General features: G+C 39.6%; 1 protein-coding gene across 2 annotated transcripts in view; it reads right to left on the bottom strand.

Annotated features, from left to right (window-relative positions):
- The window catches only part of ZFAND3 (zinc finger AN1-type containing 3), a 161,816-nt gene that overhangs the window by 32,999 nt on the left and 106,059 nt on the right, over positions 1-22,758 (bottom strand). For both annotated transcript variants that reach the window (XM_056852846.1, XM_056852847.1), the window contains exon 5: positions 9,714-9,779. In XM_056852846.1, coding sequence (XP_056708824.1) covers positions 9,714-9,779 — 66 coding nt within the window. The remainder of the gene's footprint in view (positions 1-9,713; positions 9,780-22,758) is intronic.

Here is a 22,758-nt window from a genome sequence, read left to right as displayed (position 1 = left end):
ACAGGGGCTCTACCAGGTCGGAAAAGAACAAGTAAGGCAACAGCATGTGAAGGATATGCAATTAAGTGGTTTTTCTTCCTCTATGTAAGAAAGCAAGATTGGCAAGTACAGCAGGGGATGGACACAGTACCCTCTACAGAAGTATCTGCCAGACTGCTAGATATCTGACTAGCGCAGGTTATATTTTGCGAGTCTGGAAATACATTTCGCCAGGTTGTTTCTGGGCAAAATGCAGTTTTTGTTCTTTTAAGCCTTCAAAGGTTTGGCACCATAGTGTTTTGGATGAATGCTTGTTGTCATGTGAGTCTGTCCTAGAAGTTAAGATATTCTGCAGAGGCCCTGCTCTGTATGACTTCACCTTCTGCAAGAAGGTGGCGAGAGACCAGAGACAGGGCCTCTTCTGCAGTGATACCTTGCCTGGCACCAGGCAAACAGTTCTGGGTCACTAGACATTACGTTTGGGACGCTAGACATTATTACTTTATTGATAGTTTTTTTTCTTTAGCACTCATCTTGTTGTGGTGATCGTTGCTACTTTGATATTGGTTACATTTTTTCCCCCTGATCTAAATATTTCCCCTTGCTTTTACAGGTGGTTATATATTATGGCTGCTTATGTTTGAACTGGAAATGTTTTTAGTTGCTGTTTTGACTAGTTCCTTTTTTGTTGTCTTTTTACTTGTTTAATCAGTCTACATTTTAAGTATTATGCTTTGAACTGTCTCAAAGTTGTTTAATGGAGAGCTGTAACTATAAATATAATAAATCCGCATATAAAGATTATCTACGGACTGTGCATGAATTGGATTCTCAACCTAAGTGACCTGCTTTAACCAATGAAGAGGCCATTACAGGTTTCTTTCCATCAGACCTAATAATGCTAGATACCGAACAGCAGTAATTTTACAGTCCACATGCTTATTACACAAAATAAATAATGCGAAAAGAATCTTAATTTTCAGCTAATAAAATACATATACAGGTCTAGAGTACTGATGCCAGGAGCCAATGGCTGCTTTGTGTGACTCACCAGACTTGTGTATCCAGTTGGGACTTGTAGCAGGAGGCTTTTTTGCTGCTGCTTAACAGAAGACCCTCCATATCTCAAGATACATTTCAAAGCTTCCCTCAAATGGAGCATACGGGAGGACTGCTATTTAAAACAAGCTCCTTTGGGCACATGAAATTAGCTGCGTTGTTCTTTGGATCAAACAGAACAACAGAAACATATACTCTATGCACCAAAACAACAAAACACTGGATAATTACAGGACACAAATCAAGAATTCGGTTGTAAGTAAAGAGCTAACAAACACACACTTTAGGAGCTAACACAAAAATGGTATTCCCATGTGTTAAAAATAAACTTTGCACACCAACACTATATAGTCCAACTAAGTTATAATGGAACTTACATAATATAGCCAAAGAGAACAGATATTTTCTCCAATTAAATGAAAGCTATATGTGAGCCAACTCAGGAGGCATTGAGAGAAGGGCAGAGGAGAACAACAAAATACACTGCTTGCAGCTTACCACAACTTAAGTGTAAACTCAATAGAGGGGCAAGAAATAATGGCATCTTTAATGATCTATCATTCTATGAATGCAGGTTCTTCTAATTAGTCTGCTGGGTTGGAAAACATGAGAATGGGCTAATTCAACACAGCAGTTTTTAAATTGCAATCTTGAACAGAAACAAACCAACAAACCGATGTTGTTAAAATCGGGTTTGTCCCCTGCCGAATGTTGCATTTGTTCCTACTGTCGTTGTTCTTGTCTTCATTACTCTACATCCCCCCACTCCTCAAATTTCCAAATAAATTGTGTTAGGACTGTCAGAGCTGAATTTCAATCTCTCAATCTCCTGCCACAGCAGTTTGCAACCTGCACATACACGACTACACTAACAACCACAGCGGCACCTTCCCCGATGTTTCAAAGAATTGTTTCCCCTGACAGAAATAAGTACCTGGAAGATGCAGAAGGGAATTCGTAAATGGAGAGAAGGACGTAAGAAAAGGACAGCAAGTACCACGGAGAAAGAAAATGACTCCCCCTCTACTTCTGCTTCACGATGAGACTAGCCTGTTTAATCCCCAACATGACAATGGAATTTGCGACGCTCCGTCAGGATTTCTTTAAGGACCTATCACAGTCTGACAGATTGACATTTATGATCCCAGCTGCCTGCAAAAACATCAGTAAGGCCAATACTTAACGAACCTTCAAACATTACTGGTACAGCTCCTCAGACCATTTTTTTTAGAAGGAGCTTAAGCCTTAAAATCAAATCTGGGAGCAGTTCTCTACAGGAGACATGGGTTACAAAGGGAAGCAGTAGGGCAGGGATGTCAAACTCAGATGTTACGAGGGCCGAATATGACATAAATGTCACTTGGTCGGGCCGGGCCATGCCTCGCCAGCCCAGATCGAGGTGTGTGTGTGTGTGGCTGCTTCGGCTGGCTTGCGGCCGAATAAGAGCTTTCAAGGGGCTGGATCCGGACTGCGGGCCTTATGTTTGACACTCCTGCAGTAGGGAAAAGAGGATAAAAAACAATCAGGACATTAGGAATGCAAGGTGGCAACAGCCTACTCTGCCACAAACCCTACAAAAGAGGACCATGCAGGGCTGCCAAGAGAGGGTATGAATAGGGAGACCCATAAATTGAATTACTTTTGCAAAGAAAGTGGCTGAGGCAGAAAACTAATTTTGCAGGGGAAAAGCCAATTTAGTTTTTAACCAGTCCTCACCAACAAATTACTCATAATTAAGTATTATTGTTATGGTTAAGCTCAAGACTTAAAGGAGCTAGTAAATAAATGGAAAATTACTCATAAGGAAAACTACGAGAAATATACAATACTCTGCCACTGACTTAAAGTACCACAGAGAAAACAAGTATCATGACAGCTAAATCAATGGTTTACCCCCCAGAACATGATGATTAAAAATTAAGAATATAGAAAGTATTCTATAAACATCTATAAAACTAAATATAAAGAAAGGAAGTGTGTAGTAACATTTAGTGCCACCTGAACGTCTTTCTGGCACCACTCATAGTGCAAATATGAGTAACGGTGGGTGCAGCACTAGCTACAACACAGCTATATATTAATGCAATGTGTCTCTGGATTAGTTATTAAAATATTTGTTATCGTTAAATTGTATAGTAAAGAGAGTGTAAAGAACTTGCACACTAACACTAACATCACTGTCTATAAGCATATACTGGTTGTGACTTCTGAAGACAAGGGGCCTCCACTTTTATCAAAGGGATGGAAGGTATACTCAAAAATATTCTAATGGGTAGATTTAACAACATTCTTTATATTTATCCTTTTGGAATTTGTGGGCTTCTGTTCCACGACAGTGCAATCAGCAGCACTGCTCTAGAATTACTGGAGTGGCTCTTATGATAATGATTAAATAAAAAAATTCTAATATTTATATTATAATTAAACTTTTGTTAAGTACATTGGGTATTCACATACTAAAATGTGTTTATTCCCATATTTAGTACTTTGTAAAATTCCTTTAAGAATACAGTTAATTGTTTGAGCCAGGGCCAGTTCCAGGTTTTTGTAGACTCTGGGCGAGAGGCTATAACTGGTCCCCCTTTCTCACTTTGAGCCCGTTAGGAAGAAAGTCAGGGTACAAAATGAAGTAAATAGACAAATACTTCAAAAGAACCCTGAGAGGTAGGCTAGAAAAAGCTATAGTGACTTGGTCAAGACTACACAGTGAGCCTAGATTAAGGCTGAGTGATGAAACTCTGAGGGAGATACAGGGGAAAATGATTTGCCCCTCCACAAGTCCTTGAGGCCACAACCACACAACTGAGCCACAGTTTTCCTAGATAGAGGCTGCTGGGAGGAAGAGGGATATCTGACAAAGGGGCAAATAAATGTAGATTGTTTGTTGGGTAGGAAGGGGAGAAGAAAGTACAAACAGTGGAGAGGCTATGGGGGCTTTCAGGAAAGGGAAAGGAGAAATAATGGGGAAAATGATGTCCTGGCGGGTTCCCACTTGTATCTTATATTTATAAATGTATGGTATAAGATAGATATGTGCTTTGGCACTCATAGGCTTTTGTAATTTCTTTATAGAAATGGGGCATTTGGAGGACAGTCTCACTGTATATAACTGCAAAATATGCTTACAGAATTCAGCTTTGGAGGTTACTGATTAATAAGATGATGTGCAAAAATGAGAGGGGTCAAGCAGCACCCCAACTATAATGCAGACTCCTGGAACCTATAGCATTATGATATAGTGCAACAGCAGCTACTTCCAATCCCTTCCATGCAATCAGACTAGGATTTACCTACAGACTAAGATTACTTTGTAACCTCACTAAGTTTGCCACTGAGCAATGAAGTTACATGAGTAGTGAAAAACCACTTCTTACAGTCTCAACAATCAGTCTGTAGTTAGGTTTAGAGATTTTATGTAGAATCAAGCACCCTGTTTACCTGAAAGGAAGACTTTTTTTTTACATGACTGCGACCAAGAAAAATAAGGAGTTTTAAAAATTTCCTATACATTTTAGGTTAAAAATGTTTATAACCTTTTAAAGGTGAGTTGTCTTCCTTTCGGGTAACCTTGTGTGTAAAGTGTTGTCAAGTCACAGCCGACTTATGGCGACCCCTTTTGGGGTTTTCATGGGGGGACTTTTCTCATGCTAGAAACTGCAGTATCATCACCTTCCCAAGACTACCTTTTTTGTTATATACACGCAAGCTTAGCAAGGCACAACAAGAACAATGTGGTACTTTTCTACTGGTTGGAGTTGCTGTTTAATATTGAACATTCAAAAAAGGAGCTTAACACACCAGAACATTTCAATCAAAACAGTGTTCTCACACAGATATAATTTCTGTATGGAAAGCTATCGATGCTCTCATGTGTTATGTGTTCATTTTATGTCTGTCTTTAAAGGAGTATATGCTTACAATAGGCATCTTAGGACTCTGTTTGAATACACTGTAAGCATGTCGAGGTAGATGTAAAGGTCTTAAAAAGAAATTAAAATCAGGGTTAACATCTCTGATTCTCCTTTGCTAGCACATATAACACAGCATAAATCAATGCAACGGATAAGAAAATATAATACACAGATGCTAAACAGTTTTGCAGCTACTGATTATTATAACCCCCTAGTTCTTTTCATATTATGGTTTAATGCATTTTCATTAAAGCTGATGGGAATCGTCAACACCCAATTGCTGCGAGAGGATCCATAAATGCTTGGTGAAGATACCATAAACGCTTTATTTCACATTAAATAAAAATAATCAAGAGCAACCAGCACCTGTAGTCCATTTGTGAACTATTACAATGCATACAACTTTGGAAGACTGGAGAAGGGAGGCAACAACAAAATATTTCCTCTTTTCTAAACAGGGGAGATAAAACCTAACATTTTCTGGTTAGCCATGGTATGAAGTATTGTCCAAATTGCAATGGCAATTGCCTTTCTAACTTGAACTGAAGAGGCCATGCGGGGCTGTGTAGTGCTGTCTGCTAATTTATCTTTAAGATTCTGATCAAGTTATTTGGTGATTCACTATTATGGCAGTGTCAAGTTTATTATAGATCAAAACCATAATGTGAGGTACAGCCTTAATGTATTGGAGAATGTAGTGAAAAATTACACAACGCCACATTCTAGAATAAGGTATTTTGTGTTGAAATCATGGCCATTTTCTAATTCTTTTATATTCCAACCCATGAGAACCAGGAGAGGAAACTGATCTATCTTTCCCAAGAGATGTGACAATATAGAAAAAGATAATACAACTGATATCAGAAACAGGCAGCAAATCTGAGGCAGTAAAATTCCATCAACATCCATCAAGGTATTCTGGTACATTATCTCCCAGCCTCCATTAGCCTTTGCTGTGTCAGTGCAAGTCCTGGACACTTTATCCTGTTTATAATTGCTGATGAGCAGTAATAAGGCCTCTATGCCTCAGCTCCTGTACGTTCCAGTTCACTGCCCACCTATTAGGTAATAACTTTTATTTACAGCCTTTCTTGATGTGCTGTTCTATTAGTACAGCTAAGAACTGAGCGGGGCAAAAATGTGTCATTAATGGGCACTGTCTTTGCCAGGACTGATGATGTACAGTGTACCTTTGTGAGTGTTCTTATCATACAGTGAGAATGCCCTAGGAGGGCTGGATTCATAACACAGTGCCCTCCACCAGTCAGACACTAAAGAATACCTTAAAGGTCAACTGAAATGACAAAACCATCTTAAAGTTGTTTAAAAACGAACAAACAATAAAAGCCTAACCTTTTTTATATTGTTAGCACAGACACTATATCACTGCAGAGCAACAGACTTCTAATTAATGGCAAGACCAGAGCTTTTTGTTCTTGTTAGACACCTTTACGCATGATTTTTTAAAAAAAAATATGAGTATGAAAGAGGAAGTTTAATATACAGCCAAGAACTAGTTGCTGGATTTGGTATTTTTACCATACTTATTTTCTAGTATTTCCAAGAAAATTATCATCTTCTGAGGAATTAATGGTTCAATGGCAACTGCAGGCCATGCTGCCCCCAAAATTCAGCCAAGCACAACTCAGGAGTTAGCCAATCGGCCTTGCTCACTACGGCAGAACTGTATCATGCACATTTAACAAAAACATGCTGCACATATATAAACAGATGTAGCTGGTTTATACAGAGACTGGTCCACATAGCTCAGTTTTGCCTCGTCTGACTAGAAGCAGCTCTCTCAGGTGTTAAGCCGAGGAAGATTTCTCCCAGTTTCCGGAGATCCTTTAACTGGGGACACCAAGAAAAGCATACGGACATATTCGTTGCCTGGCTGGAACGGTTAATCTCGCAAGAGGTAGCTGCAAATAAGGTGTTAGCCTAGCTGTAACAGAAAAAAAATTGCATGCATGCATGATCAGGGACAGTGTAACAAGCTTTATTTGGGAACAAAAGCAGTTTTGGAAGGGGTTGCAGGAAAATGTGCTACAAGGACTTCATAAGGAAAAAGCAGTCCGGTAGAGGGAAGCTGTAGAGAAAAAAATGATGGGCAGGAAAAGAGTTTTACTCTTCCCTCTCGTTTCTGAACAAAAAAGCCTGTTTATACAAATATAATCGAGAGACCTAACACCAACACAAATCCAACAATTTTTGAGGGAGGGAAAATATGAGTAAGGGAAATCCATTTAATACCTTGTAATTATCATGTTCTATAAACAAAGCAGATGGAAATGCACAAACGATAGCAACAAAATGTTCAAACATCTTTTAATATTGGAAAAAACTTGAGATCAGACTTCATTAGTTTGAAAGAAAGACAGTTGTGATACTAGACTACTCAACTATAGAAAATAATGAATGGATTTGATGCAAACACACTCATGTAGCTGCCCTTGGTCAGGCCACTGGTCCATCAAGGTCAGTACTGTCTATTCACACTGGCACCAGCTCTTCAGGGTCTCAGGCTGAGGAATTAACTAATTCTTTTAACTGGCAATGCTGGGGAATGAACCTGGGATTTTCTGGGTGCAAAGGAGATGGTCCATCCGCTTAAGGAGTAATTTATCCCTCCATGCAACACTAACTAAAAGACAAGCTCCTTCCCATCCTAAAATGAATGCACAGCCAGGCAACTGACCATCAGTTGTCAGCTTGCCTCTTTCACTGAACAAAGGTTGCTCTAGATGGCTCCTTCTTTACTGCCCCCGGGACACTGAAAAAAATCAGCAATCTTGGAAGGAAGGATAGAGTTGACTACAAAATCCTATTACGACACATTTTTCAATTAAATCAAGTCTAAAGCAATATTATAACATCTTCAGTTGCTCCCAGTTAGTTTCCAGGCAGAATTCAAAGTTCTGGTTTCAACCTGTGAAGTCTTAAACCATTTGGAACCAGGGTATCTCTGAAGCTCTACATCAGGGGTGGGGAACCTTTTTCCTGCCAAGGGCCATTTGCACATTTATGACATCATTCAGGGGCCATACCAGGTGTAGATCACCCGGTGGGAGGGAGAGGCTAGGGTTGCCAGGTCTCCAGCCACCACCTGGAGGTTGGCAACCACAGGGGAGGCCACACAGAAGGCCTGCAGGGCACCCCCGCTCCCCCTCCCAGGCAGGAGGGCATTCAGCAGTGGGCCCGAGTAAACGAGGTTCCAGGGGGGCACAGCCCACAGTCAATTGGCAAGGGAGGAAGGAAAACAGAGAAAGAGGAAAAGGGAGGGAGGGCGAAAGAGAGAGAAAGGGAGAAAAAAATGGAGGGAAAGAAAGAAAACGACAGAGGGAGACAAAGAGACAGAAAAAGAGGGAGAAATAGTGACAGAAAAAGAGGAAGAAAAGAGAGAAAAGCCTCCCCCCCCCAAACTCACACCCGTGCACACTGGCCCAGCACGACCAGGCCCCAGCCTCCCCGCCTCCCCCGCCCACACCCGGCGGCGCACGAAGCCCTGCATGACCAGGCCCCAGTCTCCATGCCCTCCCCCCCAGAGTCCACAAAAGCCCCCCCCCCAGTCCAATAGGCTCCCACATGCATGCTCTGCCGACGGGAGCCGACAGCCTCTTCCCCCCCTCCCTCTCGCTGCTCAACAGCCGACAGCAGCTGTAGGAGGCAGCCTTGGGGGAAGCGTCCCTCCCCCTCCCCTCTCGCTGACCAACAGCCAACAGTAGGCAAGAGGAGGTCCAAAGGGCACCACAGCACTCCTGTAAGCCGCAGCCCTAGGAACACCCTCGGAGAGGGCCGCCCTGCGCCCCGCCTCCGCAGCAGGGCCCCAGAGCTCCCGAGGGCCACAAAAAATGTCCTCGGGGGCCGCATACGGCCCCCGGGCCTGAGGTTCCCCATCCCTGCTCTACATTCTCTCCTATGAAACTGCCCATTCTCCACAATCAGGTTCAGAGGCCATGTTACAGGTGCCCCACCATCAGGGATCAGGTAGGTTGCAACCAGAGATAGGGTTTTTAATTTGGTGGCATCTCAGTTATATATAACACATGCAATATAATACATCCCAAAGACACTGGCATAGTTCCACCTTTATACTTTTGATGCCAAAACCTTTCCCCCATCCCTTTTGTTGCTGATTAGATGTAGCAATGAAAATAAAATAAAACATCTGACTGCTGTTTTACCTGATTTTAATGATTTCTTGTTTTAGTTTTCATATTATATTGAATTTTATTTTGACTCTTTGTTAGCCACTTAGGATATTTTTTATTATAAAGGCAAGAATTAAAATGTTTTGAATAAATACATGCTGCAGTCTTGTGGAGAGAGAACCCATATGTTAATCTGTTAGTTCGTTTTTGTTGCATTCCCAACTGCAGCAAGTTTCCTTGCAACACAAAGCTTCAATTGTGTTATGAGCCTGAACTTTAAGACACCTCCTCAGAATTCATTAATATTAAAGAAAAACTGTTATAAATTGGTATTGGGTTTTATCTTGTACTTGGGAAGGGATGTAAGATTTTGATAATCTTAACTCCTAGTTAATAGGACAGATTTTACTTTTTAATTTTTGTACAAAGTTGGTGAAACCCCCACTTTAAATAAGCCTACTTATAATTAGATTCCACGGTTCCTCTACATTCTGCATAGCCAAATACATAACCAAAGTCAGGCTCAGAACTCAACAAGGCTTGTTCTTAATTCCCAGTCATAAATATTGGTCTCTCCTAGAATACATAGATTGCTATTAAAAGAAAAAATTACCTGAATCGCAAGATCTTTTGGTTGGTGTAGTTAAGGAGACATGAGCTGTATCTGTGCATGGCCCACCTGGAAGCAGAAAAGGGAGTCAGTTCCAAAAAATTACTTTTGCTTTTCTATGCATCAGGGCTTAATTCCATGATGCATACCTAATGAGAACTTGCATTTCCCACATACAAATTTAATGGATGAACCAGATCAATGGAAATACAATGTAGTTTTCTATTCCTTCCTCATGCCTTATTTTCTTATTCTTCTTTACCTTTGCTAGGATCTAAGGATCCCTGGCCAGTGTCAAACTGTTTTGAAATTGAAGGGAGTTTCCCTAGGAGTCTGGGATGTAAGTTTTTTTTGGGGAGGGAGTAGAAATTTCCACTGGACTAGCACAACCATGCCCTAATCTGGATGGGCCAGGCTAGCCTGATCTCATCATATCCTGGAAGCTAAGCAGGATCAACCTTGGTAAGTATTTGGATAGGAGACCACCAAGGAATTTCAGGGTCGCTATTCAGAGGCAGGCAATTGTAAACCACCTCTGAATGTCTCTTGCCTTGAAAACCCTACAGGCACTTAAAAAAGGTAAAGGTAGTCCAGGTCATTCCTGACCCATGGGGTGATGTCACATCACAGGGTTTGCTAGGCAGACTATATTTACGGGGTGGTTTGCCATTGCCTTCCCCGGTTGCCTACACTTTACCCCCCAGCAAGCTGGGTACTAATTTTTTACTGACCTTGGAAGGATGGAAGGCTGACGCACACATATTCATTTGTCACTACTGTAGATCAAAAACAGTGAGATTTTTGCCCCGACCTAGCCCCAGTCTAGCCTGATTTTGTCTCAGAAGCTAAGCAGGGTCAGCCCTGGCTAATATTTGAAAGGGAGACCTCCCTGGAATACCAGGGGCGTGACATGGAGGCAGGCAATGGAAAACAACCTCTGAAGGTCTCTTGCCTTGAAAACCCTGTGGGGTCGTTAGAAGTCAGCTGTGACTTGACAGCAAAGACAAACTCGTTGGATAACACTAAGAAATTCTTTGGATCCTATATCTTTGGACTTTGGTAGGAAACTTTTTTACTTTTTAACAACTAGGGTAGTACATTACTAGAATTATTTCTGAAACAGCTTTATTGTCAGTTATGTATGTCTCAATACTGGTAGAAAATACCTGATAAAGAAACCTTGCATAAACTAAGCATGTATATTTGGTCAGTGTCTAGATGAGAGACTTACCAAATTCCATTTTGGGAGAAAGATGCAATATAAGTCTAATAAATAAATCTAATGTTATGCAACTGAAGCATTACACCTGAATGGTTATGCCACCGGTTTCCATTTTTAGAAGTGAATTCTTCTACTATGAAAAGTTACCTCAAAAGATATATGCTGCTTAAAGCCACAGAATATTATATATAATTTCTTATAGGTGCCACTTCAAAAGTTTTAGCCATCTTTTCTATTCTTACCCTGCCTGCTATAATTCTGTTGAAATGCAATGCTCTAGCCATCTGGAAATTGGCCGGTCCTAATTGGCATCTAGGTTTCTCAGCAACCCTCAACATGTATTATCTTAGAACAATTCTTAACAGACGTTATTAAAACCAACAACCCAATAATCATTAGCTGTATCACAGTAATATGCACACACTCACATATACACCTGTGTACTTAAGATGAAATAAATTGACAGCAAATGTAAATGGTAATAATACTACACTGCAGTTGTGACAGCTGATTATAACCGTATGGCATAAAATTATGTAATTTTAGTAATACGTGGATACCTAAGCATCAATAATTGAATACAGCTTTGCAAAACCTTGCTTCTAGATGTACAGATGGGCTGTTTACTCTGCAGTTAATTGCCCAATACACAAACATCCCAAAAGATCAGCCTGGCAAAGCATACTCTGTGTGTGTGTGTGTGTGTTTGTGTATGTGTGTGTGTGTGTGAGAGAGAAATGTCATCAAGTTGCTTCTGACTTACGGCAACCCTATGAATTGACCTCCAAATGTTCTGTTGTTAACAGCCTTGCTCAGGTCTTGCAAACTGAGGACCATGGCTTACTTGATTGAGTCCATCTCATGTTGGGTCATCCTCTTTTCCTGCTGCCTTCAACTTTTTCTAGCATTACTGTCTTTTCCAGTCACTCTTGCCTTCTCATAATGTGACCAAAGTATGATAGACTCAGTTTGGTCATTTTAGGTTCTAGCAGAGTCACTCAAGGCAGAATGGTCACAGCTGAGCACCAGACTAAGATGCATCACCCCCTTCACAGATCAATTGCCACATCGGCAGAAGAGAACGCACAGTTCCAATGATGATGGGTAGCTACTGGGCACCAGCAGTAGTGGAAGGTGACACTGATGGAGGATCTATCATAGGTAACAGCGGTGCCACTTCAGCTAAACCCGGTTAGTACTGTGCAGAAGAAGGCAATGGTAAACCACTTCTGATCATCTGTTACCTCAAAAACCCAATTATGAGAAAAAACAAAAGAGTGCTGGAAGATGGAATTCCCAGGTTGGATAGCACTCAATCAGCTAATGGGGAAGAGCGGAAGAGAACTACACTAGCGCTATTCCTAATGATGCAACTGGACTAAAGCCAAAAGGGCGTTCAGTTGTTGACATGAATAGGTGCAAAAGGAAAGTTGAAAGCTGTTCGACACATATAACAGGAACATGGAACATGAATCAAGGTAAACTGGAAATTGTAAACTGAGAAATGGAACATTTCATCATTGTAATCCTGGGAGTGAGTGAACTAAAGTGGACTGGGTTAGGGCATTGCAATCCTAGGAACTAAAGTGCACTGGGTTAGGATATCTTCAGTGAGAAAATTACAGTGCTTTAGTCAGGAAATGACAAATACAGTTGCTCTAATAGGGAGGTGAGATGTAGCACAAGCAGTTGGGCTATAATGCAAAGTCTGACAGAATCACATCAATCAGACTTCAGGGAAAGCCTATCAACATAATCATCATTCAAGTTTATGTCCTGACTTCAGATGCTGATGAGGAAGAAATTGAAAGCTTTTATGCAAGTGTATAGGAAGAAATTGATCACACTCCTAAACAAGATGTGCTGATAAACATAAATGACTAGAACACAAAAGTAGGAAACAAAGCAGAATATTGTTGGAAGATTTGAGCTAGGAGCACAAAATGAAGCAGGGGAGTGACTCATACAACCAAACAGATGATTGTATATATGGACATCACTGGGTGGCCAATATAGAAATCAAATAGATTACATAATTGTAAGCAGAAGATAGAAATTCTCTATTCTCTCTGCTAAAACAAGCCCAGGAGCTGATGGTGGTACAGACCATGAATTGTTAGTACTGAGAATAAAGCTGAACAAATACACCAAAATACACTGACAGAAACCAAGGCTGCAATGGGCTGGCAGTACTGTTGTGGTTGACTTGCAAAAGCCACTGAACTCCCTCCCCCTTTACTTCAAACTCATGTTTAGAAGTGAATTCCACCCCCCTTGAGGAAGGCTTTGGAATGACCTTGTGCTTGCACTAAACATAATCTTACGAATAGTTAAATATGTATACAACAGGTCTGAAGAGCAGATGAACATTAATCTTCTACAATTCAGCCAACATTTTATCTCACTAGGAGTCAAGAAGTAATTCTACATAACCATCAAGTTTCAGTCTTAGAAATGAAATATAATTGAAGGTATTCCAGCCTTCGTACAATGGACTAAATTGATCTGATTATGGAAAAAGCAAGAATCTGATACCTAAATCGATTGTGAGTAAAATCCTTGGTTACAATAATTGTAGATTTAGACAGCAAAAGACATTCAGGTTTTTAATCCCCCCCCCCTCTAATAGAGAACTTCACCAATTTGTATGGGGGACCAAAATAAAAATTTCTCCCCCAAAGTTCCCTGAGAGTTTGTTCAACTGTAAGAGACTGACTGGCCCCAAAATCACAGTGGTGATTCTAAACAGTTCAGACTTGAACCACTACATCATGCTGGTTCCCAATAAAGAGACTTACCTTACACTTTGGGAGGCCTGGCATTAGTTCAACGCTATAGGACACCGTGTCCTAAACTGACACGGAATCACAGTTTCAACAATTATATCTAGAATATGAATACAAATTTTCCACATTACAGGTCCATTCCCATGGCCTTCTCAGTGTGGGGCAATTGTGGTTTGGAATCCATCTGTGACAACTTCCAGCTGAGAGTATCATATGCTGAGGCAGTAGCATGAATGCTGATACCATGAGTAGAATTCAGCACAGATTTACTCTTTGTATGCTGCTGTGAGAACAGTTCTCAAATGCTCTCAGTATAAAAATGAAGTCTACATTAATTATGAAAATAAGTTGTCATACAGTGAGCTAAAAGATGATGTAGGTCAATAATTATTTTGCTACCAGTCTCTTGTAACTTTGCATAAATATTAACAAAATAGGTAACTTTTTGCAGATTTATTGTGCTTCCAATATTCTCTCTTAATTAACATGACATTTACATAACACTACAATTAATTTCAAACTACAGGCACTGTCTGTGGACTAATTAGAAATGCATCATCCTTTATTAAATACCTTGTCAATTTCACTCACATCATAATCTCCTTGATGATTTTACCTTTGCAGGATTAGACATGCTGTTATACTAAATCTCACGTTCATACAAACAGTGCTGGGCATCTAAATTAGAAGTAAAGCATGTCCTAATACATTAATGTAAAATTCCATGACTACTGCCCCTGCCCCCATACCACCCTTTTACAAGCAGGTTTAGAAATCAATTATTTCATTTTCTTGTATTAATGCTAAAATAATATACAAATTTTATAGAAATATGGAGTAGAGCCGAAGGAAAAAAGCTTTAAACATTGTTGCCTTGGCTATTTCTATGTAAATTCAAGCACTTTCCTGAGAATGGATGATTTCTGAAAAGCTTGCTTAAGAATATTGCAGAAAGTATTTTCAACTATTCAGGACTTCGTAGCAGAAGTTAAAACTGTTCCGAAAGATTTAGATATTCAACATATAGGTGTTAATGACACCAGATGGCAAGTCCTTTCCTTAATTTATCATGCTGTTTCCTTTCTAGAAAAAAAATAGATAAGAATTTCAGCAGAAATTTCTTAAGAAACCTGTCCTCTATTTTTAAGCTCAGTGTGGTCTACTTAAGGATCCCAAATAATTACTGGAAGACTGCACCTAGAGGACTCTGACCCTCAGCATACTTATTTTGTCACTTGTTTTCTGGAGGCTGCAGAGATGAAAGGAGGTATTTTAGAGATGGGTCTTATTTAAGTTTTATGGTTTCATTGTTCAAGACCTTGGTCTAAGAACAGGGGAAAAGAAAGAAAGAAGACTGCACCTGAATACCTTCTGAAGAAGGAAACAGCCACAAAGAAAGAAAGAAGACTGCACCTGAATACCTTCTGAAGAAGGAAACAGCCACATAAGCACAGTGGGAACAGCTCCTCTTCTCTGAATACTTCCTGTGATCATGGCTATTATTGCTTGGGATGCTAATGCCAAAACACCATAGAATGCATCCATTCTAAGAAACAACTTGCCTAAACATCTACAGTTGTTTTCATGATCGACTGCAAAAGAGATAAGGGTCCTTCCAAACTAGAAACTCAAAGATTTTTCATGAACTTAGAATAGCCACATTGGAGGAAAAAAATCACTGAGAGCTGTCAGCAGAGAGCTCTTACACGAAGCTTTAGAAAGTACCACAAAGCTACTGAAGGAACTGGCATTTTGGGAATCTTGCCTAAACTCTGAATCTAGCCATGAACATGTTTAATTGGAAGAGACATGCATAATTTATCTACATAATCAAGTTTTGAAAGAGCTGTGAAATAGAAAAACAAACACATAAAAGGTAAAAACTAGAGAGAAGTTAATCGGTGATCGAAGTCTGCACAGGCAGTGCCCTCTCTATATGTGAAACTACTTATTTGTGGAAGATTCAGCATCTGGTTACACTATCATTAATTTTACTTAACTGATTGACTAATCTCTCATTGTCAATGCTAATTTTTCCAGTGAGTTTCCCTACTGCCTTTGCTTCCTGTGAGGAATATATTAAAGGAGGGTACTGAGATCAAGGCAGCTTTGTCAAAACAATTCGTTTTGCATTACTATTTCCATCTGTAACTTGGATACAATGCTCCCTTACTTAAAACAAAGCCCCTGTTTAAAAATGCCGTATGATGCATGAAATACAAACACCATGGCCTGGAAAACACAAAGCTTATCTGGGTTCTCATTGTCATCTCCCATTTGATAGCCACTGTTATGTCTAGACCTATGTAGATGCTCAAGAAATGAATGGAATGGCTGTCAAGGTTAGCTGAATGATGACTGACCACCTAGCTTTCAAGACCATTGTCCTTTATGAACATACACACACACACACACACACACACATGCACACTCCTCTCAGGATAGTTAAAATATTGATTTCTTAAATATCTTTAGGCTACATAATTAGTGTTCCAAAATAATTTTGATATGAGATACTCCGAATTTAAGCCACTACTTAGTTTAACCCAACATCCCATCTTTTTGTCCTTTAGCACTTCGTTCTTTTAGTCCATTCCCAGCTTTTGGAAATTTTCTCACTAGATTGCTCTTTCCTAATGTTGGGGGGAGGGGGAAGGCACAGACTGTCTTTATCAGAATCAATTCATACTTTACATCAACAGATTTGTTTACTTGCAACAGTGTCCCTTGCAAAGAACATGAAGTATGAAACAGATTTTTTTCCCCTTCAAAAATGCAGTGAGCCATGGCCAATGGTGCTCCCCCGTTGTGTCACACATCCTTTAGAACAGTGGTTCCCAAAGTGGGCAGTACCACCCCCTGGGGGGCAGTGGGATTACCTACGGGGGCACTAAGAAGCAAGGGGGCAGCAGGGGGGGGGTGCTAGAGGTGGGCCTCTTCAACTGTGTTGTTTACTAATTTACAGTAGATCAAGGTATGGCACCATGCTGGCAAATTTGGTGGAAATTATTAGAATTTTTTTCCAGACTTTGAAGAGCTGATAACACTGGATCAAGTTCATCAGTTTTGTTGAATAAATTTCAACTAAAAAGTTTTAATTTGATTTTGAATAGATGTGCAATTAATTGTTACTGTTTTGAAATTTTATTGTTGTTATCTTCTTTAGTGAGTCATGCAAACCCCTATTTTGAATAATGCTTTTTATAGGGTAGGGTAGAGGGCGCAGGGGTTGAGTTTGTGGAACCAAGAGGCCGGTGGCCCGAAAAGTTTGGGGACCACTGCTTTAGAGTTTGCCTATGTCCATCTGACTTTCACACTTTCAGTCCCCCACAAGGAGCAATGATGATAACAGTGAAAAACATACTTGCTGCCATAAATATGAATCTGCCCCTATTAGCAACTGCAATGCTTTCCTGACACCTGCATAGAAGGAGATTTTGAAGTTCTGCAGGGTTTTAAGTGGGGAGATGGACTGCCAGAACTGTTTTTTCCCTCCTCCCAAACACCTTCCGATAGAATTTGTAGTGAGTTTGCTCCACCTTGACTATAAATTTTAAAAGGGTTGAAAGACACACCACTACTAAAGAACTATGGATGTTCAGTGGCTTAAGTGGACTCTTCCATCACAAGCATTAAGACTGAAAGCAAAACATCAGGACTGACATTGTGTGTTCAGGTGAACATTCTGGCAATTCTAACATTATTTTCCATTTAGAACTATGCAAATGCACCACTACAGATAAGTCTAATTGCATGCTTTATTAACAGATGCATAACCAGAAATTATAATATTTTAACAGTTCTTCATATAACCACACCATTGGCCAATTTGCAGAGCTAAGGAAATAGTTAAGCATATATTAAAACAAAATGTCCTCTGCAGCAGAAAGTACAGAAATATCAAACCTGAACCAACTGCCAAAGTCATATTTTTCAGACTGACATTTTTCTTGTCATATTACAATTTAGATTTCACTTAAACCTGTGCCATGTCAGCTTCTAGCTGCAACTGCATAGAAAAAAAGGAAAACAATGTGACAGCCACAGAGAAGGGGATGAAAGGCTCAGACTAAATGAAATTGTTCTAGTTGATGGCATGACCTTTTAATAAAGTACCAAGACTTTTCCTACTCTAATAAGCACATTCTGAAGGAGTGCTTAAGAGAGAAAATATTTCAGCTCCTTCTTTCCTATCTGTACGATCAACGCTTTGCAGGCAGTTGCCTGCTAGTAAGCCCTACAAATCATCTAAAAACAATACAGCCTAAATGTATCCGAGAGCTGGTGAAATCATTAATGTCAACATGCCCTGAAAAACAGGGAATAGTTAAGAAGGAAGGAGATAGCAGAAAGTCGTATTTGAATACTAAACATCTGAACACAAGAGGTATATCAACAGCAATTAAAGGATGTTTTGCAGGACAACAGGGGTAAAACTCACAGGAGTACAAGAAAATAGCCCTAAGCCTCATAAAGTTAAGGATGGAAGGACTTTCTTTATGTCATTTTCACTTCAAGAGCTACTTAAGGTGCTTTTAAAAAACAAAATTTCCCCAAAAACTCAAACCTTAAGACCAAGGAGGGGAAAATGCCCCCAAACCAAATGGTCTGAACAAAGGTATGTGTGTCACTGGCACCTGGCCTATTTGACATTAAGAAGATTCACATCTGACCACTTTCAGGAGCAATGCTGGAAACAGCATTACCTCTCAGTGTAAAATCAGCAACTGGCCAAAAATTTAAATAAGAATTCTTAGGACTTCAGGTAGCACTTCAGATATTAATTATGCAGGAAATAAAATTTAATACAAGTATCATTGAAAGATACTTTTAACTCACATGAAGGATTAGTAAAATAACGGAAGTGTACGCAATCACATTAAATATCCTGCTAGATCCAACGGCTGCAAACATAATTACAGGCCTTTTCCCCTTCCAGAATATTTTCACTATTCAGAAAAAAAAGTTACTTACAATTCTTCCTATTCGATGCCATTCACATGACAGTTCCTTATTGCAACATGATGAATAAAATGGCCTACTTATAGTCCGTTTATCCTGTAGGGTAATTAACAATGGCTAGCACCTTGATGAGTTGTTTTAGAGGAGAGGGGGAAAAGTCACAAAGGAATGCATCTGATTTTTAAAGACATCGCTAGTCTAATCCATTTGCATTTTGGTAGAAAATTAACTTAATGATCTCCCACACTGGTTTTCAGTGAAATTCAAGGAAATTCGTTCAGTAAAGCACACAGCTGTACATCATCGCACTGTACTCAAAAATATCAATCTCAAGAAACACTGCTATAATGAAAGCAGTGTTCACATAACAGAACTCTCTACAAAACAAAATAAATAATGGGGGAAAGCCACCCTTAAATTAAAATCAAAAAAGACATTTAAAGTTTGGGCATTCTTCATTATGGGAAAGAACCTTCCACATTGAGACCATCATCAATCAGAAAAGCTCCATCTGCTGTATAATTAGCTCTGATAAATGACACTAATCTGAGCTACATTAGAGAACTAGTGTTGGTGGGGGGAGAAGAGAGATAGCTAGAACTGTAAATAAATCTAACCACTATGTTTCACTTACAGCCATCCCAGCAGGAAGTCATAAAGAATTTTTATAGGTAATATTTTCAGATGTGCTGCTGGGCTAGGCTGCCTAATATCTATCATCTTGGAGTATGCATTAGTGTGTGTACAGAAGCCTAGAACAGGAAAACGTATTTTTAAAATAAGTTTTCCTCTTCGTGTATCTTTACAGCCAAACTCCTCACTGAATTTTTTCTGATGAAAAGCCTTGCCTAGCAAAGCAGCTGTTCACTATCTCAGAAGATTTCAGGCATGGCCATGGAAGTACCAGCATCTTGTGGCACCCACAGATAAAGGTGTTGGAAGAACTGATCCCAAGAAGAAAATCTGGGGATAGGGAATGGATTTTGCCAATGTAGGTAGATGAAAAAGTGGATACTGCCGTTCAAGTTAATACATTACCTGGACAGGATTACAAGTTTGTCAGTAAGACCAAAACTGATACTAACCCAAATCAGGGTTGCTAGTTACTCTGAAACAAATACCCCAGTATTAGGAGGTTGCATTGTTAGAGTCAAGTGCAAAAATGCAAGCTGGATGCTTCTTCAGGATTTTGTCAATGGAAGTTAACAGAAGAAAGCTCAAAACTCTGTATGCTTAATATTCAATTTAGATAATATAGATTTCTATGCTTGCAATTCAGTATTGCATCTGCACCCAAAATCTGTCACAAGATCGTGTACACGCTATGGCACTGACACATCTATAGATGACATTATAGTTTGGGGCAGGACTAAAAAAAAATGACTGATGAGTTCAGGAAGTTCTGAATTGCAAGTTTAAAACTGAACTGGGATAAATAGTTTTGGTGCTACAGAACTGAAATTTGTAGGATATATCATTCCTGCTGAAGGGGTGAAACCAGATATGAAGAAAGTGCTGGCTATAGACTAGATGCCATGGCTACAGTCAAAGAAAGATGTTTAGTGGTGGGGGTAGTGATATATTATACTAGAAAATACTATCTGTAATTTGTCCACAATGGGGGACTTCTTGGACAGATTAAATGAACGTTGCTGAGATGCATTATTATTATTAACTTCATTTACAGACCGCCTTTTTCACTGAAAGCTGATTACAAAATATGAAAAACATGAAGATATGTAGAACAGGGGGCATCCTGGAAAGTCTTAAAGCAACACTTGACACAACATCTGGTGTTACAAGTTCTACACCTCAAACCGACCCATGAATATTTCAGCAGATCCCTCAAAAACAGCATTGGGAGTAGAACTTTTACGAAAAGATGATGCACGTCGGCAACCAGTGACATACACATCCAGATCTCTCACTGATATAGAACCCAGGTTAAGAACAGACTGAGAAAGTTACTTCAGTATCTTAACTGCTTGCAAAAGATTTAACCAATACATTTATGAACATAGTGGCTGTGGGGACAGATCATAAGTTCCATATAACAATATATAGCAGATCACGGTGTGACTGCATATTCTGGATGACTGAGCTTCAGAAATATGATTTGGCTGTGACCTATATATCAGGCAAACATTTGTTCATTGCTGATGTACTTTTCAGGGCAAGTCCCCCACACTGCGATAATAGACAAGGCTTAGGAAATGAAATCCTATGTGGATAAAAAATGAAAAATCACAACATATTAAAAAAAACTGATAAAGATCTAGCACTGCAGACTCTGATCCAAGCTGTGAATAGTTAATGGTCAGCAACTACAGTGATCTGAAAAATCAGAGAAACTATGTGATCTGAAACAAAGAGATTACTAGAATTATAGACTCGAACTCACAGTGGCAGTGATCTTTAAGGAGAGCAAACTGTTGATACCTACTAACATCCACAGAGAAATATTGCAGAAAATCCAGGAGGGTCGTCTAGGCACTGGAACGTGCAAAAAACGAGCACTAGAAGCAATGTACTAGTCCAGGATTAATCAGGACATAGCAAATATCAAAGGGCATATCAAAAAGCAGGCAGTGATTTATTTACATAGAAATCCAAAGATACAGTCACAGACTATATTCAGAAATATACACACAAACAAGTACCATCAACAAATCAGTGATTGCTAACCTGAAAGGGATATTTGCACAACATGGTACTCAAGAGGAAGTCTTCAGTAAGAATGCCCCATAAGCTTCCTTAATACAATTCAGGTATTATGCCAAAGATTGAGCTAGATGTGGTGTGCTGAAAATAACCAAACTGCCCTCAATGGAATGGACTTGCAGAAATGTCTGTCCTAAAAGTCAAAAATAAGGAACAGAAAGATTCTGATGGTGGTACCGATTTGTATAAGTCTCTGCTGATTTACAGGAGCATGCTCTTTGAGAATGGTTGGTCCCTTAAAAAGGTAAAGGTCTCCTGTGCAAGCACCGGGTCATTCCTGACCCATGGGGTGACGTCACATCCCGATGTTTCCAAGGCAGACTTTGTTTGCTGGGTGGTTTGCCAGTGCCTTCCCCAGTCATCTTCCCTTTACCCCCAGCAAGATGGGTACTCATTTCATTGACCTCGGAAGGATGGAAGGCTGAGTCAACCTTGAACCGGATACCTGAAACCAACATCCGTCGGGATCGAACTCAAGTCGTGAGCAGAGCTTTTGACTGCAGTACTGCAGCTTAACACTCTGCGCCACGGGGCTCCTAGGTTGGTCCCTTACTGAATTTTATTGGGAAGAAGCTGAAATAAAATTGTTATTTTGACAAGAGAGCTTTTGATTTTTTAGAATTTGAACCCAGAAGACCAAGTTTCAAGACACTTGTATGTGGGATCTAAAAGGGACAGTTGTAGAACAGCCATATCCAAGGAATCGTGTGATCCAGACTAACGGAAGCTTTGCATGTCATAACACTAGTGACATAAGAGATATCCTAGGATGTGCCCCAGAGAAAGCACTAAGTTACAGTTTTGGTCAATTGACATTATATTCATTGAATCAGAACAGGAACTTTCAGTAGGAGGACTCATCCATTAACCAATATTGAGATGTTCAGATAGAAAGATCAAACCTCCAGAATGACTTAAAGATATGTTAACGTATGATAATGATATTAACTGGCAAAGGTCATTTTTATGATCTCGGCCAGAGAGAGCAGGGTAGTAAATTGAATTTAAAAAAAAAAGATATTTACATTATGTAATTTATGTACATTTTTTTTACTTTATACATAATTTTACTTTGTTATAAGAGTTAGGGGAGATGCAATGACAGAAGGTATTGTTTAAAGACAATGCATTATATTTAACTTTTAGGGAACTGGTAATTTAAGGAATGGCTCTAAGATCACATGACCTCAGTTCTAAAACAAGGCTTAGAAACTGCTGTACAAAAGTTAGTTGACCCTTGTATTAACACTGTTTTAAGCCAGTTGTCATATTGGTTGTCTTTATCTGTGAACCCAGAAATAACTCAATTACCAGCAGTCTATACGTGATGCTTATATTGCACACTAAGTGCAGCTAC

Source organism: Euleptes europaea, chromosome 7 (assembly GCF_029931775.1).
Source record: "Euleptes europaea isolate rEulEur1 chromosome 7, rEulEur1.hap1, whole genome shotgun sequence".
NCBI classification, from domain to species: domain Eukaryota; kingdom Metazoa; phylum Chordata; class Lepidosauria; order Squamata; family Sphaerodactylidae; genus Euleptes; species Euleptes europaea.
This window is presented reverse-complemented; position numbering and strand designations above follow the sequence as displayed.